The sequence below is a fragment of the Leishmania infantum genome, chromosome 22 (assembly GCF_000002875.2).
Source record: "Leishmania infantum JPCM5 genome chromosome 22".
Taxonomy (NCBI): domain Eukaryota; phylum Euglenozoa; class Kinetoplastea; order Trypanosomatida; family Trypanosomatidae; genus Leishmania; species Leishmania infantum.
The window spans coordinates 617,667-638,319 of NC_009406.2; the positions used below are offsets into that span (position 1 = coordinate 617,667).

The 20,653-nt window shown below is 60.7% G+C and overlaps 5 protein-coding genes across 5 annotated transcripts; all 5 read left to right on the forward strand.

Moving 5' to 3' along the window:
- Window positions 1-555: 555 nt before the first annotated feature.
- LINJ_22_1470 (conserved hypothetical protein) lies at window positions 556-8,946 on the forward strand (the record flags this gene model as incomplete). Its single annotated transcript, XM_001465625.1, has 1 exon — window positions 556-8,946. One exon carries the CDS (start codon window positions 556-558, stop codon window positions 8,944-8,946), a length of 8,391 nt encoding a protein of 2,796 aa, XP_001465662.1.
- Window positions 8,947-10,659: 1,713 nt separating this feature from the next.
- On the forward strand, window positions 10,660-11,676 carry LINJ_22_1480 (putative CCR4 associated factor; the record flags this gene model as incomplete). The annotated part of the gene is made up of 1 exon (XM_001465626.1): window positions 10,660-11,676. One exon carries the CDS (start codon window positions 10,660-10,662, stop codon window positions 11,674-11,676), a length of 1,017 nt encoding a protein of 338 aa, XP_001465663.1.
- Window positions 11,677-12,926: 1,250 nt separating this feature from the next.
- LINJ_22_1490 (conserved hypothetical protein) lies at window positions 12,927-13,238 on the forward strand (the record flags this gene model as incomplete). The annotated part of the gene is made up of 1 exon (XM_001465627.1): window positions 12,927-13,238. One exon carries the CDS (start codon window positions 12,927-12,929, stop codon window positions 13,236-13,238), a length of 312 nt encoding a protein of 103 aa, XP_001465664.1.
- Window positions 13,239-14,353: 1,115 nt separating this feature from the next.
- On the forward strand, window positions 14,354-15,514 carry LINJ_22_1500 (hypothetical protein, unknown function; the record flags this gene model as incomplete). The annotated part of the gene is made up of 1 exon (XM_001465628.1): window positions 14,354-15,514. The coding sequence occupies one exon, from the start codon at window positions 14,354-14,356 to the stop codon at window positions 15,512-15,514; it is 1,161 nt and encodes a 386-aa protein (XP_001465665.1).
- Window positions 15,515-16,252: 738 nt separating this feature from the next.
- On the forward strand, window positions 16,253-18,103 carry LINJ_22_1510 (conserved hypothetical protein; the record flags this gene model as incomplete). Its single annotated transcript, XM_001465629.1, has 1 exon — window positions 16,253-18,103. The coding sequence occupies one exon, from the start codon at window positions 16,253-16,255 to the stop codon at window positions 18,101-18,103; it is 1,851 nt and encodes a 616-aa protein (XP_001465666.1).
- Window positions 18,104-20,653: the final 2,550 nt, after the last annotated feature.

Consider the following 20,653-nt stretch of genomic DNA (forward strand, 5'->3'; position numbering starts at 1 on the left):
CGTCGTCTTCCTCCCCCGTCGCCTCACCGTCTTCTCTTCAGCTTACAGGACCCCTTCCCCTCCATGTTCCTCTACCGTCGCCGTGGCGCCTTGCCCTTTCTCAACGTTCGGCCGTCTTTTCTTCGTCGTGCACGTGTGCGCGCGTGCGTGTCGAACAACGCGCCTGCACGCTGCCATTATCTTCTTCATGCTTGCGCGGTCTTGACTAGCGACTTGGACTTCGCCGGGGAAAGAGGGGCGGCGGTTGCTATCACACAAACAGCACCCGGGCAAAGACGCTGCGCCGCGCCGCCGCTTCTCTGTCACCTCGCTTTTATTCGCCTACAGACGCGGTGCAGCATATCTTCACCACCCGGCCCTTTCCTTTCGGTTGTGCAGCTCTTTCTCCACCACCGCACTCCGAAAGTCCCGCCATCGATATCTTTCTGCCTCCCCCACCCCTCTTCTCCTCCCTCGTCTGCCATTCACACGGGCAGCGCTCTCGCAGGCGGCGAAGCGGTCGAGAAAAAGCAGGCCTTTGCGCAGAGGGACCACGGCGAGGAAACATAGGCTCTCATGCCAGTCTTTTCTGCACGAACGCAGCGCGCTGCGTCGCGAGGCGCTCACAGCATCGGAGAGACGAAAAAGTCTCTCAAATCCTTCTTCCCCGCCTCATCGAACAGGCCTGCTGCTGCACCACCGCCGAAGACGCGGATGGAGGTGACGCCGCTGACGGCGGAGTTCATTAACTACGATGTAGATACCACCTATGTAATGCCGCTCGAGGTGCGCAACCGCACAGACGAGATACTGACACTGCGCTTTGTGAAGCCGGCGCGGCACCCCGGCACCTTCCGACTCGTCAACGGTGCCTCGGTGCGTGTGGCACCTGGACTGGCACACACCGTGGAGATTGAGTTCACCACCCACGCTCCGCAGGACTACGCGGATGCGCTGGTGATCCTCAGCAGCGACGGCGGCCGCGTCGAGGTGCCGCTGACGGCGTGCCGCGTGCCGCTGATAGAGTTCCCTCCGACAGTGAACTTCGGCAAGGTGGAGCAGCAGCTGGCGTGCCCTATGCGCACGCTGACGCTGGTGAATCGTGGCCGAAAAGACGCTGCCGTCACGTTTGTGCTGGACGAGGGAGACGAGAGGGGTGGCGGTACGGCGTGCGGGGTAGTGCTGAGCAGCACCGCTGTTACGGCGCCGGCAGAGGGCCGCACGACTGTCACGCTGGAGCTGAAGCCGCTGCCGCCTGGTCGGCACACGTGGCATATTCCAGTGGAAATGAACGGGCAGCGCCTGCCGACTCTCCTGGAGGTGAGCGCGGAGGTAGTGGACTGTCGGAGCCGTCTTTTCGATCCGCAGACACACGAGGATGTGGTCTCGGTGGAGTTTCCGGAGACGTTTGACGGCAACAAGGCAAGCCATCAGTTGGAGGTGGTGAACGGCGGGTCGCAGGCGATCAGCTTTGCCATACGCTCCGCGCACGACATCTCCGAAGGCGGAGCAGCGCCTTTCCGCTTTGTGCCCACCCAAGGGCGGCTACCGCCGCAGGGACGCCTTATCGTCAAGGCGCTGTTTACACCACAGCTGAAGTTGCGTCGCACCGGCTGGAACACCACCCCGAGAAGTGCGCCTGCTGAGACCGCTGAGGTTCACAAGTACGAGGCCCTCTTCACCTTGCTATTTGTGGAGACGGAGCAGACGCAGAGCTTCCGGATGGTGGGCACGTCGTGCGAGACCCTCGTCCGTCTCTCTACCTCCGTCGTTGACTTCGGTGCCTGTGTCCTGAGGAGGTCGAAAGAGTCGAATCTGACGCTCACGAATGGTGTGGCCCACCTTCCCATGCGCTACGCACTGCAATGCCCGCCGCACTTCTCCGTCACACCGGCGCGCGGCGTAGTGGCCGCTGGCGGAAGTGCCACGTTGCGCTTGGAGTTCCGCCCGCGCCGCCTCGAGCCTTACGTGGAGACGCTCACGCTGACCGCCAACGATACGGTGACGTGCGCAGTGGAACTGCGGGGCACGCCGCTGTACCGCGAAGGCGCCGAGGCGCCAGTGGCTGCTCCCCCTTCAGCACCGGAAGACGAGGTCGCGGTACCAGCGGCGGTGGATCTCGGTATGATCCCGGCAGAGGGGCTGGCACCACCCTCACTCCCCAGGCAGGTGCCCGCGGCGGTGCTGATGGCGGAAGATACAGCGGTGCAGAGTTACCGCAGTGGCCACGTTGCACCACCTGTGTTCGATGTGCATTCTTTGGCAAAGCGGCGCTTCTATGCCGCCCCGACAACACCGCAGGAGCGTCGTGACTGCAAGCGCGAGTTGACACCGATGGAGGTGCTCAACGTTGTGCTGCCGTCTAAGTTGCTGAACTTCGGACGCGTCACTATCCATGCTGATGCAGCGTTGTCACTCTTCGTGTACAACGGTACCAAGGCAAGCATCCAGGTGGGCGTGCCCACCGAGGCGGAAGGGCCTGTGACAGTGGAGCCTGCCAGCCAGGTTGTGCCGGCCCAGCGCATGGCGCAATTCGACGTGCATATCTGCTCTGGCACGGTTCAGGTCTTCCAGCAGGTAATGCGCGTCACTGTGAACCAGCAGCATTACATGCGCTTCACGGTGCAGGCGGATGTGGTGCCAGTAGAGGTGACCCTCTCGCAGACGCAGGTGCTGCTGTCGCTGACGGGGCAGGCCGAGGAGCCTGTGTGCACGGCGCAGGTGGCACTCACGAACAAGGGCAACTGCGCCGTGGCGTATCGCTGGCATCTCCCGGCGCCGTCATGCGAGTTCGAGGTGGAGCCGCAGGTTGGACTACTAAACGCCAGCGAGCAACGCGGCGCTACGTTCTATTTCCGCCCTGCCGCCGGCACATCGCAGGCCTCTTGCGAGGCTCGTCTGGAGGTGGTGGGGGCGACGGAGGACAAGGTGCTGCTGCTGACTGGCAGCGTGGCGCCGGCGAGGTGTGCGTGGGGCGCATCTTCGCTTCTCAAGACGCCTCCGCTAGCCCCGGCCTCAAAGGAGGCGGCTGCTGTGTCCAGCACACTGGCCTTGGGGCGCATCGCAGCCGGCGTCCCCGCCTTAGCGACGCTCCCTCTTACCAACAAAGGCAGGACGAACGCGTACTTCTCCATTGGCGCGTTGCCCGCATGGCTGACGGTGTCGCCGTCACAGGGGCGCGTCTGCGTTGGTGAGACGGAGGAGCTCACGGTGCGTGTGCGGCATGCGGTGGCAGGTGCAGCGGTGCATATGGTAGAGTGCCATGTTTCTGGCATGCGGCGTCCGCTGGTGGCACGTGTGGAGGCGACCGTTGTGGCGCCACCGCTGTCTGTGGAGCTGGATGGCAAGGAGCAGGCTGAGGCGCACCTAGACTTCGGGCACGTCTACGTCGGCTGCCCGCAGTCGCGCTCGGTGACGCTGCGCAATGGCGGCGACGTGGCTGCCGCTGTGCGTGTCAACTTAGAGTCGTGCACCTACTACTCGCTGGACTCGCCTGTGCTGGAGGACGAAGGGCAGCAAGACGTAGTGGACAGCGTAATGTCACTTGCGACGCTGGATGACACAAAGCGCTCGCGTCTTATGTCGCGCGTGCGGTCTCTGCACTCTTTTACTGTGGCCGACCGCAAAACGTCGATCGGTGTCGCCACCGCAACTGTCGTGGTGCCGTCGTTGTCGGAGTACACACTTCGTCTTTCATTCAACCCTCTGCGTGCTGCTGCGGCGCAGCGCTGCCCTGTTCGCTGGCATCAACTTGGCGCAGATGATGTGCATCCGCTGCCGCCGTTTACTGTGGAGGCCACCGCGTTGGTGCCGCCGGTTGTGCTGAGCGCGAGGACGGTGTTATTTCCCGGCGTGGTGGTTGGCCAGCGCCCGCCGCCGCGAGTGGTCTTCGTCCGACACGGGGATCTGAGGATGCCGCCGCCGTTGACGAGACCGAGACCGGTCGCGTGGCGGCTGGAGACGGAGGAAGGAACTCCAAGCTTCCTGTTGGAGCCCCATCGCGGCGTCCTGGGCGTGGGGGAGGAGCAGGCTGTCACCATCACGTATCTGCCCACGAGCGCTGGGCGGCTGCAGGTGTGCGCGCTACTAAAGACGGAGGAGGCGGAGAGCCCTACAGGGGCGCCGTGCGCGTGTTGCACTATCAGCGCCTCAGCCACCAACCCACGCGTGCGCAGCGACCGCACCTCTCTGGTGTTCCCAGTTGTGCCGCTCGGTGTCGCGGTGGAGACGACGGTGCTGCTCCACAACGAGGGCTACGACGCCGTGCGCGTTGAGTATCCCGGTTCCTGCGACCCGCCGCTGCGGGTGTCGTTCCCCGACGGCGACTCCATGGGTGCCGCGCTGCGGTCCACCCTCCCTGTCACTTTTACCTTCTGCAGTCCCACGCCGATTTCGGTGCGCTCTGCCATCCGCCTGCACACGGACGCCGGGGGCTACATCGACATCTCCATCAGCGGCGGCGCCGTGAACTCAGTCATCACCACTGAGGCTTTTCTGTCATACATGTTTCGCACTACACCCACCACCACCACGGCAGCTGCCGCCGGCGAGGGCAACGACAGCTCGCACGTGCTAAAGCGTTGGGCCAGAGACCACGAATCCGTTGTGGGTGCGGAGCTACCGCTAGTGTGCACCTTCCCGGCTGCCTTGGATGACGCGCGTGATGGCCAGCACGACCTGGTAAACATGATCGAGGAGAGCGTTCAATGGGAGGCGGAGCGAGCGTGGCTGACGGCGTGGTGGAACGCTTTTGTGTGCCGCACTCCTGTGCAGGATGTGGTGGAGGCGCTTCAGGCGACTCGCGGCGGGATTGTTGGCGACATGATACATCAGTTCACCGGCAAGCGGCCTCGACGTAACGAGGCTCTGGAGTCTTCTTTGACCACCTCTAAGCGTGCAAACGAAGAGAACGGCGCTGGATCCGCCGTGACGGCGACGGCCCATGACCGCAAGGGGACGTCCCGCCGCGGGACGCGGCGGCAGCCGCCGTCGGAGGCGGCCGGCACTCCCACACCTCCCGCTTCTTCGAACACAACGCCAAAGGAGCTGCGCACCCTTCACACACTCATCCAGCACGTGTGCTCCTGCGGTGGGTGCCTGACCAATGTGGAGCTGCCGTTCCTGCTTCCCTTCGACGCGTTTGTCGAGCATGCGGCCGCGCACACCCCATCCGCGCTGGAGCAACTCTCTGACATCGTTGAAAGTGAGGATCTGGAGTCGGCGTTCCAGCGGCGCGCGACTGCGTCGTGGATGGCCGTGCTGCGCGAGTGTCTAAGGCTCTTCTACGTGCCGCAGGTGCGTGTAACAGCGGCTACTCCGGTGCCGCCGGCTCTGCGCGGGTGGCCGTCCTCGTCGTTGTCGCAACGTTCGCTGAGCCGAAGTAGCATCTACAGCGAGGAGGAGTCGCTGCTCCTGCGTTGGGTGGCCGCCTGTGTCGAGGTCTTCGCGACCGGCGACAACAAGGACCTTCACGAGAGTCTATCCGCTATGTCGCCGCGGAGTTTCGAAGATCTACGCGATGCGCAGGCGCTCATCGTTGTTGTGCTGACGTACGTGCCATTCTTGGCGTACCAGGTGCGCGAGGCTATCGCCTCGGCCACACAACAGAGCCGCGAGGGTAATGCCACGGTTCTCTTGAACCTTCTGCAAACCTTGGGGGTTGCAGGACTTCCTCTTGCAGATGCCTTCGTATCTGCGTCGGCAACGCAGATGGTGCTCCTCCTTACCCACCTCTTCGTGTATCTGCCAAAGTTCATCAACGCCGTTCCCGTGCACTTTCACGGCAGAGCCCTCACCACGCTGACAGAGACAGTCACCGTCGAAAACACGTCCCCTGAGCCGCGCGAATACTGCGTTCTCCTACCAGATGCCCCGCTCTTCCGTGCGAACACCGACAAGCTGACTGTGGCGCCGCGAAACTCGACACAGGTGACGCTGTCGATCCTTCCGCGCACGCGGCGACCAGTGAGTGGACATTGTGTACTGGTCGACTGCTCCTCGCAGGTGCCGCCGGCGGAGCGGGTACCGTTCGTGTTTCAGCTCAAGGCCACGCCAACGATGGAGCCGCTGCAGACGCTGTACGTGGAGACACCGCAGTACGAGTGCCTTCAGTCAGAGCTGCATATCACCAACCCCTTCTCCGAGGATTGCGTGGTGAGTCTTCGAGTGGCGCAGATGCGTCTTCCGGATGCGGCGAAGACGATGGACGCCGCATCGACACCCGAAGCTGCCGAGCCGTGGCTGAGTGGTGACGACGCGTCCTTCTGGCGTCACAAGCACGATGCTCCCTTCACAGTTTCCACAGAGGTCCTCTCGCTGCGCCGCGGCGAGCCGACACGGCTGCCCTTCTCGTTCGCGCCCCTCTCACGCGGTGTGTACCGTCTGGTGCTGACCTTCTGGGAAGAGTGGGAGGGCGAGTTCACGTGGGCTGTGGAGGCGACGAGCGGATGGCCCAAGCCGGTCGACACCAACCTGGAACTGCGTGTGGAGCTTGGGGAGAGCTGCACGTCTACACTCAACGTCAAGAGCAGCAACGCATCGCTCGAGCGCTGTGTAAAGTTCTACGAGGATCGCGCGCACAGCACCCAGTACACCGACGTCAGTCGTCTACTTAGCGGGGCTCGCTACGCTGTGCACTTTGTGAATGAGCGCATGGAGGGCCCCAACCCCTTTTTCCTGCCCAGTCAGAGCTCGTGTCTCGCATCCACCGCTCCAGCAACGACGTGGCCGATAACCTTCACGTTCAAGCCGCAGTGCGTCGGGGTGTACCGCACCTATGCATTGCTGATATCGGAGGCCGATGTGCGACTCCTGCTGATCGTCGGTGAGTGCGTGCCGAAAGGAGACCGCAGAGAGCTGCAGTTTTTGTGTCCGGCGCGCCAGACCATCGTGCAGCAAATCACGCTGTGCAACTACAGCACCACAGAGGACTGGCTGTTCACCGCCACGTTCGAGGGCTCCGCACAGTTCAGCGGGCCGCACGACGTGCGCGTGCCGAGTGGACGGTCAAAGGAGTACGCGATCAAGTATGCCCCGTCGTGGATCAGCGGAGAGGAGACGGCGACGCTCGTGCTGCTGAACGGCTCCACTGGGCAGAAGCACACCTATGCCCTCGTGGGCACCGCAGAGGCGCCCCTGTCCGAGGGCATCCTGACGCTGGACTGCCGAGCGCGCGATCACGAGACACTGGAGATGATGGTGCCGAACATTTGCAGTCAGGACACGACGTACTTTGTGAAGACGGACTTGGCGTGCTGCGAGGGCGAGTCGCCGTCGCTTGTCATCCCACGAGCGTCGAGCCGCCGCTTTGCCATGAAGGTGTCCCCCACCGTCGGCGGCGACTACTCCGGCCGCGTCACCTTCACGGGCTCGAATGGGCGATATGTATGGTACGCGGTGCAGCTGCACGTGGCCCCGCCGGAGAAGGAGGGCCTCGTCGAGCTCCGCACAAACGTTCGGACGGCGATGGTGGCGGACGTCTCAGTGACGAACCCGCTCGATTCTGCACTGATGTTCAAGGTCCACCGATACGGCGCAGGGCTGTACGGCGCGAACACCTTCCAGCTGGCACCCAAAGCTGCTGCCACCTACAGCCTTCTCTTTGTGCCGACCCAAGCCGGCGAGTCGACGGGGCGACTTTCCCTGGTGAGCGAGGCTGCCGGTGAGTTTTGGTATGAGCTGCACATGACAGTGACGGAGGCGGAGCCGGAGCCCCTGCCCTTCCCGCCAACCCCCATTGGCCAGTCGCAGGTGATGCAGGTGCGCCTGCCCAACCGAGGTGACGCGAGCTCGGTCCTGACGGTGGAGTCGACGGACGCGGCGTGCTTTGGGGTGCGCCAGCCGCGGGTCGTGCTGCCGGCACACTCGGAAAGTGTTGTCGAGCTCGTCTTTACGCCACGCTGCGTTGGTGTCGAGCAGACGGCCGTGGTGACACTGCGCAACCCCGAACTGGGATGCTGGCGCTACAGATGTGTCGGTACGGGCACGGCTCCCTTGACAGAAGAGACGCTGACGTGCACTTGCGACGTCGGGACGACGAGCACACTGTTGCTGCCCTTCACGAATGTCCTGAAGCGAGACACCGCGATAGAGGTACAGCTGAGCGGAGACACGACGGCCTTCGCCCTGCACACGGTGCCGACCGGGGTGGTGGCGACCGGTGCCTCCGTGTCCCTTGTCGTGACGTTCAGACCCTCTCTGGTGAAGCGCCATGCCGCTGTTGTTGAGGTTCGTCCGGCGGTGCGGCGCAGCGACAAGACTTATGACGTCACGTGGACCTACCCAATCGAGGGTTGCTGCGTGTACCGACAGACGCAACCATCTCTGCGTTTGCGCTGCGCTTCTCGCACGCAGTATAACGACACCATGTACGTGCACGCACCTGGGCTGCCGCCGGGTCTCGCCTCCGCCTTCTCCGTGGTCTTCGAGGTGGACCCTCAGAAGTCCTACGCGGCTGCCGCGGGGGCGAGTGTGTCATGTAGCGTGACCATGCCGAGCCCGTACCCCGACGGGTTCGAGCTGAACCTCAAGTTTGCCCCGCTGCGGCCGCTCGTCGGGTCAGGGTGGGTGGTGCTGCGCAGTGCGGAGGGCGGCGTGTGGCAGTACCGAGTGCAGCTGGAGTCCACCCCGGCGCCCGTCGACGACACTATCGTGCTGTACGGCGAGTACAAGGAGAGCACCTCAGTCTCTTTTGACCTGTACAACGTGTTTCCCTACCGCTCCACCTTCTTCGCGTACTTCACGGCTGACAGCTCCAAGGACTTTACTGTGTCACCCGCACACGGGGTGCTGCTTCCGTTTGTGCCTGGACAGCGAGGGGCCGCCACGGCCACCAACGTGCAGATCTCTGTGCACCCCTCTTCCCGCATCCCTCAAATCGAGGGCACACTCGTGGTGGACACGGACGATATGCAGTGGACCTTCCGCGTGCTGGGCAAGTTCGGCCACCAATCCCGGCCACCCAACTAATGATTTAGTCATGTGCTGGCTGTGACTGGAGGAGAGTTCTTGTGGCGCGCCGTTGCTTCTGTGACATGTATCTGTGTTTTGTCTACCGCGTTTGTGCATGTGCTCACACGCATGATGTATAGTTTGCATCTCACTGTTGCTCCTTCTGTTTGTATGTTTAGGGCACCTCCCCGCCACCCCTCACACCCCTGGAAGTGCTCGCATGCCGATGTTTTTGCTCGCTCCCTCTCTGCCTTTCTGCGCGTATACAGGAGACCCCCTACATTAACCTATTGCCTTCGCACTCCACCCCCTCCCGTTCTTGGTGGCTGGCGTGCTCCCGCATCGTGCGTGCGCATCGGTGGCTGTGCTGCAAGAAAAGCGCCGCGTTGCCAAGCAGCTCTTTCTACAGCGCCTGCAATCCATCCCGATGCATACGGACGCGTGGGTGTGAACGCTCTCTGAACCATCGTTCGCGGACGACAGGGGAGAGGGATAGGGCCAGCCTCGCGCGCTATTTTTTCATCTTGCTCTTTTTCTCTGCTGTGTGCCACAGCACATGCAGGTGCGCGTCGCATACCGAGCGCTGCTCACGCGCGTGCTTGTGGCTGTCCAGTACCCCCGCTGGCTTTACCGCTGCCCCCTTCACCCTACTTGTCTTCGCTTTCTCGCCTCATCCTTTTCTCTTCCCATCAAATTGGTTGACCCCACTCCCTACCTCCACTCCATTCAATCAACGTCGCGCCTTTTACTCTCTTTTCTCCTTCCCTTCTCTCACCCCCCATGCGCTGCAGTAGTTGAAGGTGCCTGTTCTTTTGAATGCGTTCGACAAGGCTGCCAGCGGGCGGGGTGATTGCAAGGCGGTCTGGTGATGAGGAGTGAGTCAACGTACTCTCTGCACCACCCCAGTTACATGCGCCACACACCGTCTATCTTCCCTTTACCCCGTTACGTCTTCCTCAGATCTCGAGGAATCGAGTCGATGTAAGCCGTTGCTTACACACCGCCCCACTGCTTATCCATCGCTGCAGGGATTTCTAGGGTGACGGAAAAGGTGGGGAGGGGGGAGGTTGATGCGTAAGTCTGCCTATCCGTGCGTAGTGTTACCCGATGAGGACTTGAAAGCAACAAAATTCTCATGGATGGCTTTGCCAGCGCAAGGAGGAATCGAGAGCGCGAGTGTAGGGATATCAGATCGGTATACTCACCCACAGAAATAGGAAACTTCTCCGCTAGGCCAAGCTGGGAACACGTGTTGGAATGCGTCATGCTCATCGTTTTCGACATCATTCTTTGTCTCTCCTTGTCTTTCTGCCTTTTGTGTGTGTGCCTTCTTTGTTGCCGATGCTCTCCTCGTGCTCCCTGCTTACTCTCCATTCCCGTGGCATGGCCTCCACACGGCACACGCCTGTGCAGAGACTTGCACACGACGCGAGTTTTGTTCTTCTCTTTTTGCCAGCTGCTCTTTTGCACTTCCGCTGGTGTCTCGAGATCATCGCCTCGCCCTGCTCATCCATCCCTTCCCGTTCTTTCTCTCTTCCGCCCACCGAGCTCGATCTTGCGCCCCGCTACCCTGCATCAAACCTAAGGCCCTTTTTGATCTCGCTGGCGTATTGGGTATTCGCGCCGCCTCGTGTCTGTGCTTCGAGGGGGTCTGCATTAGCGACGACGACTGCAGCTGACGAAGGAGTCCAGCAAAGGGAGCAGCGGCGCAGAGAAACGCAAGCGAGAGTGATGACGTCCAAGCACACCCCTCAGCCGTACACAATGACAGCGAACACGCCGGCATGGAACCCGGAGACGCGGCTTCCGTCCCTTAGCAAGTCCGCAATGATCCGAGACGTTTGGGCTGACAATCTCGAGGAGGAGTTCGCCACGATCCGGTCTCTCATCAAGGACTACCCGTTCGTGTCGCTAGACACGGAATTCCCTGGAGTGGTGGCCAAGCCGGTGGGCAGCTTCAAGACGACGCACGAGTTCTACTACCAAACGCTGCGGTGCAACGTGAACCTCCTCAAGATCATTCAGCTCGGCATCACCCTTCTGAACGACAAGGGCGAGGTCCCGGAGCACTGCTCCACCTGGCAGTTCAACTTCCGCTTCAGCATCAAGGAAGACGTTTACGCGCAAGACAGCATTGAGCTTCTCCGGCATGGCGGCATCAACTTCGACTACTTCAACGACTTCGGGATCGAGGTGACGCACTTTGCGGAACTGCTCATCTCCAGCGGGCTGGTGCTCAACTCCAACGTGCGCTGGCTTGCCTTCCACGCTGGCTACGACTTCGGGTACCTCATCAAGGTGGTGTGCAACAAGGATCTTCCGGAGAAGGAGGAGGAGTTCCTGCAAACCCTTCATGCTCTCTTCCCGAGCATGTTTGACCTCAAGTATCTTTTGCGCTTCACGGATGTGTCCCACTCCTTTGGACTGGACTACTTAGCGGAGAGCCTGAAGCTGCGCCGCTTCGGCACGGCGCATCAGGCCGGCAGCGATTCGCTCCTCACGGGCCACTGCTACTTCAAGTTGCTGCGTGATAGCTTTGGCAACACCGCACCGGTGGCCAACAACGGCGTTCTCTACGGTCTTAGCGAGGATGCAGCTTCGTCCGTCACTCCTAGCAGCGCGCAGGCGGTGACGCAGGTGAATAGCAACTCGCACAACTTCTCAAGCCCCATTGCGTACGGCAATGGCGGCGCAAGCAGCGGTACCTTCCCTGCGGCCCCCCTCAACTCTAACATGCGCAGGTCGTGAGCAGTTGCGAGGGGGCTCCGCAGCGTTTTTCTTTTCTCTAATCATGTAAAGGCTCCATCGTGTGCATTGGGCATCCTTATACCTTTGCACTTGTGTACGCGTAGGCGCATGTGTGGTGCGAGAGGGGGATGGTGTGTGTGTGTGGCTGAGTGGGGGCTACGCTCGTGGCGTACAAGCCTGCAAGGTATGTGTGCGTGTGTATGTGTGCCGCTCTGCGCGCGCCTTCTCCTCTTTCTCCTTTCTGCTGCTTTGCTCCTTTTTCCTTTGGCCACTCGTGCAGAACTCGGCGGCGGCGCTCTGGCTTCACCTGTGGCCCTTCTCTCCCTCTGCACCGGGCCGGGAGGGACCGGGGAGAGGGAGAGGAGGGGGAAGAGCACGCGTGCGCGTGCGAGGCGACGCGTTCGTGTTCGTTTTCTTTTTTTATTTTCTGTACTTTCTCAGGAGGATGGCCGTTGTATGAAGTGCGCTCGCTTCGCCGCTTTTTTCTTTTGCTTTTCCGTCTTGCTGTTTGTCTGTCTGTCTCTCTCTGTATGTGTGTCGCAGGGCAGTGGGGAGAGGGGCGGGCGTGCACGACTGTCGCTCCTGGTGCGCTCTGTTTGTTGTCTGTTTGAATCTCTTGCATGAAGTCCACCTTCTTCCGTTTTGTGGTCTTCATCACCTCGTGCATCTGCCTCTGCCTGAGGGGTGGGCCTGTGTGTGTGTGTGTGTGCGTGTGGACGTTTTCTCCTTGTCACGGTGCCCTTTTTCATGTGCGTGCGTTTTTTTTCCCTTTTGTCAGTGCTCTAAAACAGAGAAGAAATATGTGATGCACAGCTAGGCTCATGGATGGCGATCACCTCACGTGAAGTGCGGCGGAAAGACCGCTGCCGTGGTGAAGCGCGCCATCCAAAGTCTGTCACCGTGCGGCCCCGACCCCGCCCTCCGAGGTGGCCGCGGAAGACTCGGAAAAGGGTTGCGCAATGTTGATCAGAAATGAGGGAAACACGCGAGACGCTGTTCTCCCGACGCTACTGCCCTTTGTTCCGTGTCCACATGCTCCTGCACATTCATGTTCCTTTCTTCATCTCCCCACCCATTGCCCGCTTCCCCCCCCCCCAACCACCACCACATACAAACGCGTCTGCGCATGACATACTCCGCATGTCAGAGCAGTTCTTTCGCCCGGTTAGCGATAGCTATCCGCTCCTCATTACATCGACAAGCACAAGGCGTGCAGATAATAAAGAAAAAGACGACTGAAAGTCATTATCATGTCCTCTGAGCGTGAACCCGTTCTGGAGGTGGCGGAGACGAGCGACTTCTGGTCCAACCCGGTCGATCACTTCCGCCCCAACCTGAAGTTTCTCTCCGTGTACGTGGAGCACCAGTACGTGGTGGATAAGTGGCTGCACATCAAGGAGAAGTGGCTGAAGCCGTGGTACCTGCCGTGGTGGACGCCCATGTACCAGGTCATGACCTGGTATTCCCAGCGCAACCGCAACCTCATGCTGGTGGAGAACAACCTCAACTACCGTCCGTACCGCTACCGTCGCAACGATGAGGACCGCAAAAACCCGTACTAGTGCACTCTCTATGCGTGACTCTGCACGCGGGGAGGAGAGGAGGTGGAGGGGTAGCAGAGAGAGAAGGTGCAGTTGCTCCACTTAAGGCGCACCTGAAGACTCGTTTCCTCTGTTTGACACGCTCTCTTGTACCACCCCCTCCGTCAGACCTTTGTAGGAAGAAGAGTGTGGCTGTGCGTATGCGTCCTCTCCCAATATCCCTTCGTATCTAACGAGCTAAAATCCACAGGCAAACGGGGGGATGCGTATTGGACGTGTGTGCGTGAGCGAGCATGCGCGAATGAATGGGCTGTTGCGCGTGCTCGCGTGTGGTGCACATGTCTCTGCACAGGCGCATGGCAATGCGCTGTATCTGTTTTGCTTTCATCTCTAACTCCTCTCGCATTTTGTCGGCCGATGCGCCGTCTCACTCTCTCCGTGCGTGTGTAAGTCAATGTAGGAAAAAAAAGCAGTAGTAGATTCACAAATGAAACCGCGGCCTCGATACGGACTGCAACAGGTCGATGCTGTGGCCCCCTCAAGGGCCGACGACGACGAAGATGGGGAGGCGACGTGCGGTGGCAGCACTCGCTGTTGTAGAATGAGCTTCGTGACCCTTCCCGTCCCAGACCTCTCCCTCCTCGCGCTTTTGCCCTGTACGGCGTGTACGCCGATGCCGCGCGGTCTTACTCGCACGTACGTCCTGGCGAAAGAGATCGGCACTTCTGCGATGGTGGAGAGACAGCTTGATGCCGATCTCTTAGTCTTGTTCTGTCTCCTTGCTACACACACACACACATACATACATACATACACACTTAGGCACATGGAGGAAACGGAGAGTCAGAGGAAAGGGGTGGGTGGGTGCCATGCTGATGCACTCTTCTACGTCTGTCCTCCACCTCCTTCACCTCTTGCGTGCGTGTGTGTATGTGCGTGTGCGTGCGTGCCGTGCGCGACGCGAGGGGACGAGCTCGATTACTACGTCGCATGCCACCACTCTCTTCCCCTGTCTCTCCCTCATCCCCGCGCTCATCGTCGCGCAGGATTCTCGAACTCTTTTTCTTCTTTCGCTCGTGTGTGTGCGGTGTGCTATTTAGTGATGCTGAACCCTGTCATTACTCCACGGCGCAGCCATGATACACGACACCCTGAAAGTGTGCGTCTTCGTAGGCTTCTTGGGCTCTGGGAAGACCACTATCCTTCAGCGCCTTCTCCCCACCCTCCCACGTGAGGAGAAGGTGCGTATCATTGTGAACGACATCAGTTGTGATAACATCGACGCTCACGCTTTTCAGCCATCCGGCGCAACGAACTCCACATCTGCTCGTGGCAATGATGTAGTGGCGCTCTCCGGTGGGTGCGTGTGCTGCAATCTGCTCTCCGACCTCGTTGCGGAGCTACAGTCTGCACACGCGCAGGGATGCGGGTATTCGCTTGTAGAGTGCACAGGCGTTGCGGATCCCGTCCCCATCGCAGCCACCCTGCATGCGCTCCCCGAGCTTCGTGTGTGCGTAGAGGTCGACGCGGTGGTGATGGTCATCGCCGCGTCCTCCTTGCTCTCGGTTACGACAGGTGAACAAGTCGCGCTCGACTCGCTGGACGTGCTGCGCGGCGACCCCATTCAAGGCGCCAACGTGGTCCTCATCAATAATTGGGAGTACACGGATCGTATCGACGCGACGATGATGCGACTCTGGGTGCGGCGCATCAAGGAGTTCGCCAGCGAGTCGAACCCGCACGTACGTGTGTACTGTACAAATGAAGGGTATTTCGCCTTCGACTCGCTCGTCTACCGCCAAGGTCTTTTCACCGCTGACAATGTCGCTTCCTTCTTCCTGGGCGCGTACGCCGCCGCAGGAAAAGTGATCGGCGCTTTTGGTGGCAACGCCGCTGCTGAGGAGGAGGCGGGCGAGATGAAGAAGCTGGGTTTGCGACTTTTCACACTCGAGCTGAGAGGGAAGGTCTTCTCGACACAGCTGCTGCGCCGGGCTCTCTTCAGTCCCGCAGCACGGCAACTACTCAAGAATGTGTGGCGCAGCAAGGGCTACTTTAGCGCTCTGGACGACGAGGGCAGCGGTGGCTCGTACTCTGCCAAAGAGGTTCAGTTCCGCTGGCAGACGGTGAAGCGCAAGGTGGACTATGGCGAGGTATTGCCACCGTACGTGCCGCTGGTCGGCCGAGAATCAGGTGAGCCTCTTTGCTGCCGAATTGTCTTTATCGGCGATTTCGACGCCGGGGCTAAAGCCCAGCAGGCAGTCACATTTTTTTCCGCGGTGGCGTCACGCAGCGTCTGACCCCTCTCTATCTCCATTCTCCTTTGGCTTGCTGTCGCTTGGCTGCGCTCTGCTGCTGTGCGCACCAACTCGCTCTCCGCCTTGCCCTCTTTCCACCATCTGCCATGTCCACCCGCCAACCACATACGACTAACGCTGAGGCGCTTATAATCCGTTGTTGCCCCCCTCTCTTGCGCATGTGTGTTAGCAAGCATGCACACCATTATGCTGTTGTATCGTCTCGCTACCTTGGGCGTCGACACACCACAAACTCTACTCCTACATCCTTGCCCGTCGCATCACGCCGGGCTATCGGCTGCAGTTGTGAGCGCTGCGCTTCTCCTCTCGTGGAGCCTCACATGTGCGCACCGCCTTTTCCACCTTCCCTCACTTTCTCCCGGCTGCTCCGTTGCGTGTCGCAGAGAGCCACCACTCCCCCTGCCCTCACGGGCACATAGAATCGCACCTCTCAGCATAGAAGAGACGACGTATGTGCGCACGTCTGGGCAAGGCGGAAGCCCACCTGCGGAGGTAGGGGAACAAATTCTGCTTCGCCTCTCCCTCCACCTTCTCTCTCCTCCGCTACACTGATCCCTCTGTCTTCGACTCTCTCTGCTGCCACTGCGCACGACGTCTTCGAACGCAGCGCAGGCCGTTGCGTGGTGTGGCTTCACAAGCTCCATTTCAAGCCTTCGTACTTTGCCATTATCGTCTTGCGTCTCCTGTCTTCTACTCCCTCACCCGCTCTCTCTCTCACATATGTTGTACGGTTCCTCTTGCCACGAGGACAGCTTCCTCGATGCCATCCTCGATGAGCTCACGGTAAATCCATACAGTGACCTCCCCACGGTGCTCGCACGCGTGGAGCGTGTGCAGACGGCAGAATCAAATGTGGAGCGAATGAGGCAGCGCAAGGCAGAGCAGCAGGAGGAGCGCGCGGCCCGCCTGCGGAACGAGTGGGCGTCCGCGACGAGGCATCAGAGCCCCGCGTCAAGAGCTGACTCGCAGCAATCCCTATCACTGGAGGCCCTCACTGCGAGTTCGTCAGCGTACTTGGACAGCCTCGCTCGCGCCGCAGATCGCGAGCCCATCGCATCGCTGCGAGGTGCTCCAAGCACGTCGGGACCGCCTCCCTTATGCGCGCCGGCAAAGCTTGCTGCCGAGGCACTGTCGCCTCTCACCTCGGCCCTCTCCCTCCCCCACTTTCGCGATGAGCACGCGTCGAGTGCGCTGCGCAGCGCGTACGTTCACCTGCTTCCGTACATACTTGCTGTGGTGGCTCCTCCGGCTACACGCTCTACCTCACTGGCCCTTGCCACCTCTTCCACCACCGTAGCAGTCGCAGCAGGCGGTGGGTCTGCGCCAGTGCTGCCATGGTATGCGGTGCACACCGGCGACAGCGCCGTCCGTGAACTGCTCTCCCCGTACATGAGCTCTGTCGTGGGACCTCTGGAAAAAGAGCTGCGCTTCCACTTTAGCGCGGGGTGTGACACGGCAGCCGTTCACGAACCGCAGCACTTCTTCTCTTTTCTGATCGAGTGCTTCCAGCGGCAGCAGCGCATCGTGTCGGAGCAGTGGGCGACGTCAAGGTTGCAAGACAGCGAGAGCGACGCTGCCCTCCGTCTTCTAGAGTCGGTGAGCCAGGTAGTCCTCAGTGCCACGGCCGTGGTTGTGTTCCAGGAGTGTTACGGCTGGCGGCCTGATTCGGCGCTGTCGCGCCACAAGGACTACGTTGCGGTCACCGTGAACGCCGTGCTGGACTTTGTAGCGTCTGCAGAGGGGCGCTTGTGCAGAGACTCGGTGCAGCTGCTCGTGGAACACCTACTGGCGGAGGAAGTGCTCCAGCTATACGCCCAATGTGGAGCGGACATGGCGGTGACCGCACTGCGCGATGGCGCGGCGCGGCTGTGGAGGCGGTCGTTCCTGATGGAGGGGGCGGGCCGCGCATCGTTCCCGCTTTACACGTGCAGTTTGCACTTGGTGCGCTCGCTCGAGGCGTTTCAGCGGCGTCTTCTCAACTCGCTACTTCTCCTGCGCGGCTCGTGGGCGGAACTGGTGTGGCGCAGATGTGTGGAGCCGGCGCTTTTGGCCTTCCTCGGGATTGTGGAGAATCAAGCACTGCCGGCTGTGGCGGACACGGCCGCAGCTTCCTGGGAGTCTGTCCTGTTCCTCCAGTGGTGTGTGGCGAGTGTGAAGGTTGTGGCAGCCGCAGCAGAGGACTGGCTTGGGATGCTGCGGGAAAGCTGCGCCGCCACGGCCAGCACCGCCTCCTCACCTTCCTCTCTCAGTAAGTCAGAGACACTGGATGCGCTGATGCTGTTTCGCGATCAACTTGCTCGCCGCTCGGCCGAGCACGCACGGCTCCTAACACTTCAACTCTGCACACCCCAGCCCGGGGATGCAGCGCAGGCTGCGCGGCTGCTGCACGGTGCCGAGGAGTTCTTCAAGCTCATGGGAGAACTGCCCGATAGCACGTCGGCCCCCTACATTGTGCAGGATTTGGTGCAGGGTGTCCTGCAGAAGAACCTCTCGCCGGAGCACAAGACTGAGTTGCTGTCGTACACAAGGGGATGTGGGCTGCAGCACTTTGCCCAGCTGCTTGTCGCGTGAGTCTTCTTCTGTCGCACGTGAAGACGGATGGATGCGTTGCGCGGGACGCGATGTGAGCACCCTCGTCGTCCTTATCGCCCTCCGGCTTCGTCTTTTCGTGTGCAGGCACGCACGTCTTGGTGCTCCGCACTTCGCTGCGCATCGTAGCGGTGCCGCCGTCGCCCCTCCTCCCGTACAAAACACGCAGAATCGACACAGCAGCAAAAAAAAAAGGACTTAGCGGATTGCGTGTGGCGTGCGTGTCAGCGCTGCTGTCAGTGGAGGGCTGCGACTCGACGACGCATGTACGATGTCTACCCGTGCCCGACATTGAAATCAAGCTTGGGTGCACGTAAAGATGGCGTATGAGGCGGTGAGGGCGCCGTTTGATGTGGCGGTGCCTTGCTCCGGTCCGAGGTCTCTCCGGGATGACAAGGACATAGAACAGCTGCGGTGGCGTGGGGACTTTCGCGTTCCCACCCCGCCCTTCTCCCTCCCACTGTCGTCTCTACTGCTCATCAGGGCGCACGAGTCACCGTGTTTGCGAGTGCGTGTCTTGTGGTGTTGGGCTAGCAGGTTCGGAGTCGTGTTGCCATCCTTGCTTGGCACCTCAGTCATCGCTCGACCGCTACTTTGTAGCGAAACACTCAGCTTACCGCAGCCGCCTCTCTCTCGTCTTTTTTTCGCGGTAACGCCCTGCACCTTCTCTGCATCCGCGAGCGAGGAAAGAAAAGTGGAGCGAGCCGTTCAGCGTCGTGCGCGCCTGAGCACTCACACTCCCTCTCTCTAGCGCCACCACCGTCACACCCATCTCTGCCTCTCTGCCCCTATTGCAGCAGCAGCAGCTGCTGCTACTGCTGCTACGACGCTGAGCCCCACCAGGAACACGTTCGAAGTAAATACGCACACGCGGAACTCGCTCGCGCATATCTGAAGCGATAGACGGGGGTGAGCGTATGTGCCGAGAAGGCTTGTGCGCAGCGCTCTTTCCACCGTCTCGTACTCTTCAGCAAGACGAAGGCGGTCGGCAGAGCTATCGAGAGCCATGCACCGCCGCATGAGTGCCCGCCCCGACTCCTCGAACTTGTTCCGGTATATCTGCCCCCGGCGCTGGCCGTGCTGCAGTTTCTTATTTTTTTTTTGTGCTCGTGGCGACGCCGTTGGACGTGCTCTAGCCACGCAATCACACCGGCTTCGAAAGCTGAGCATCTATGCTCGGCTGGAAAAAAATGTGCGGGACGCACGCCGTGATGTCGGGCTTCAAGTTCGGCATCACGGCAGCCATGGGTGGCGCCGCTGCCTTCGCCGTCATCTCCATCTTTGTGGCCGTCGTTTGCGTTCATTCTGCTCGTCCTGAGCGCCTTTGGCGTCTTCAAGAAGCCGTTGGTGGCACTCGATGTCGACGGCGTGGCGTGTCTCACCATTCTCATTTCCTGGGGCCGTTTATCAGATGCGTACAATCAGGGCATGTGCGTTAAACTGCCTCACGGGAGTGCCGGCCACAGCTACGACTATGCTGCGTCGTTTGGACTCATGGTGACGGCCTGGATGTTTGAGGTGGCTGCGATTGCCGGCTTCTTCTTTCTCATGAAGACGTGGCGAAGGGGAAGGGGTGGGGAGGCGGAGTGATGGGGCTGCCACAGAGTGACGGAGGGACGTGAGGGAGAGGTATTCCTGCAGAGATGTATCTTACCTCACCCGTTCCGTGACGCCACTACGCCGCTGAATGTGGCATCCCTTGTGGACGACTGGCGGCGAGGCAACTGTGACACATGCATCTGGTCTTGGCGTTGCCCGGTGTGAGCGTCGGCGTGCGCAGGTGACGCGATGCCGTCATCCCTACTCATGAGTGCATCAATGACGGCGGATGCGTCTCTCTCCATTGGCGCCTCCGCATCTACCTATCAACGTGCACCTGAACCCGAGTGTCTTACTCTCTTGTGCGCCGCTCTCTCCTTGGGAGAGCGTCGCGACTTCTGTGAGAATGCGTCAGCGGGTGTGTTTTCCTCCCTCGCGGCCCCCCTCCTTTTCCTATCACGGCGTCGGTTTCGGATGCTTGGAGTGGGCGCTTGTGACACTATCCGCTCTCTTTTTCTTTTCTTTCTGCATTGCCTCGTACGATGCGACGACTTCGCTGAGCCTGCATGAGGCTTCAGCAACGTGTCCTCCACAAACGGCTCACAACTCTCACCCTCCAATAACCGCCTTACCCACCTCGCATGGAGGTGCACGTGTGTAACATTATGCCCACGCACCCAGAGCACATTGACGTGCCCACTCGCAAGCGTGCGCGTGCGGGAAAGATGGCCTTTTCCTGCCGGCGATCAGCTGCAATGCTCTCCGAGCGAAGCATTAGTGCGCCCACCAGTCTGCACGGGAAAGCCGCTGCGAGGGTCTTGCGCGTTTCTTGCCCTCGGTGCAATGCAGACGGCCGAGGTTTGCTGCACGCACCGCACTGGTGTGCATTCCGTCTCTGCTAGTGCGTCTACTGTGTCGTCCTCTTTCTCTCTCGTTTCGCTGCCCCCTCCACCTCCACTACCGCGCGCTTCTTCGCCGTCTTCGTCACGAGTG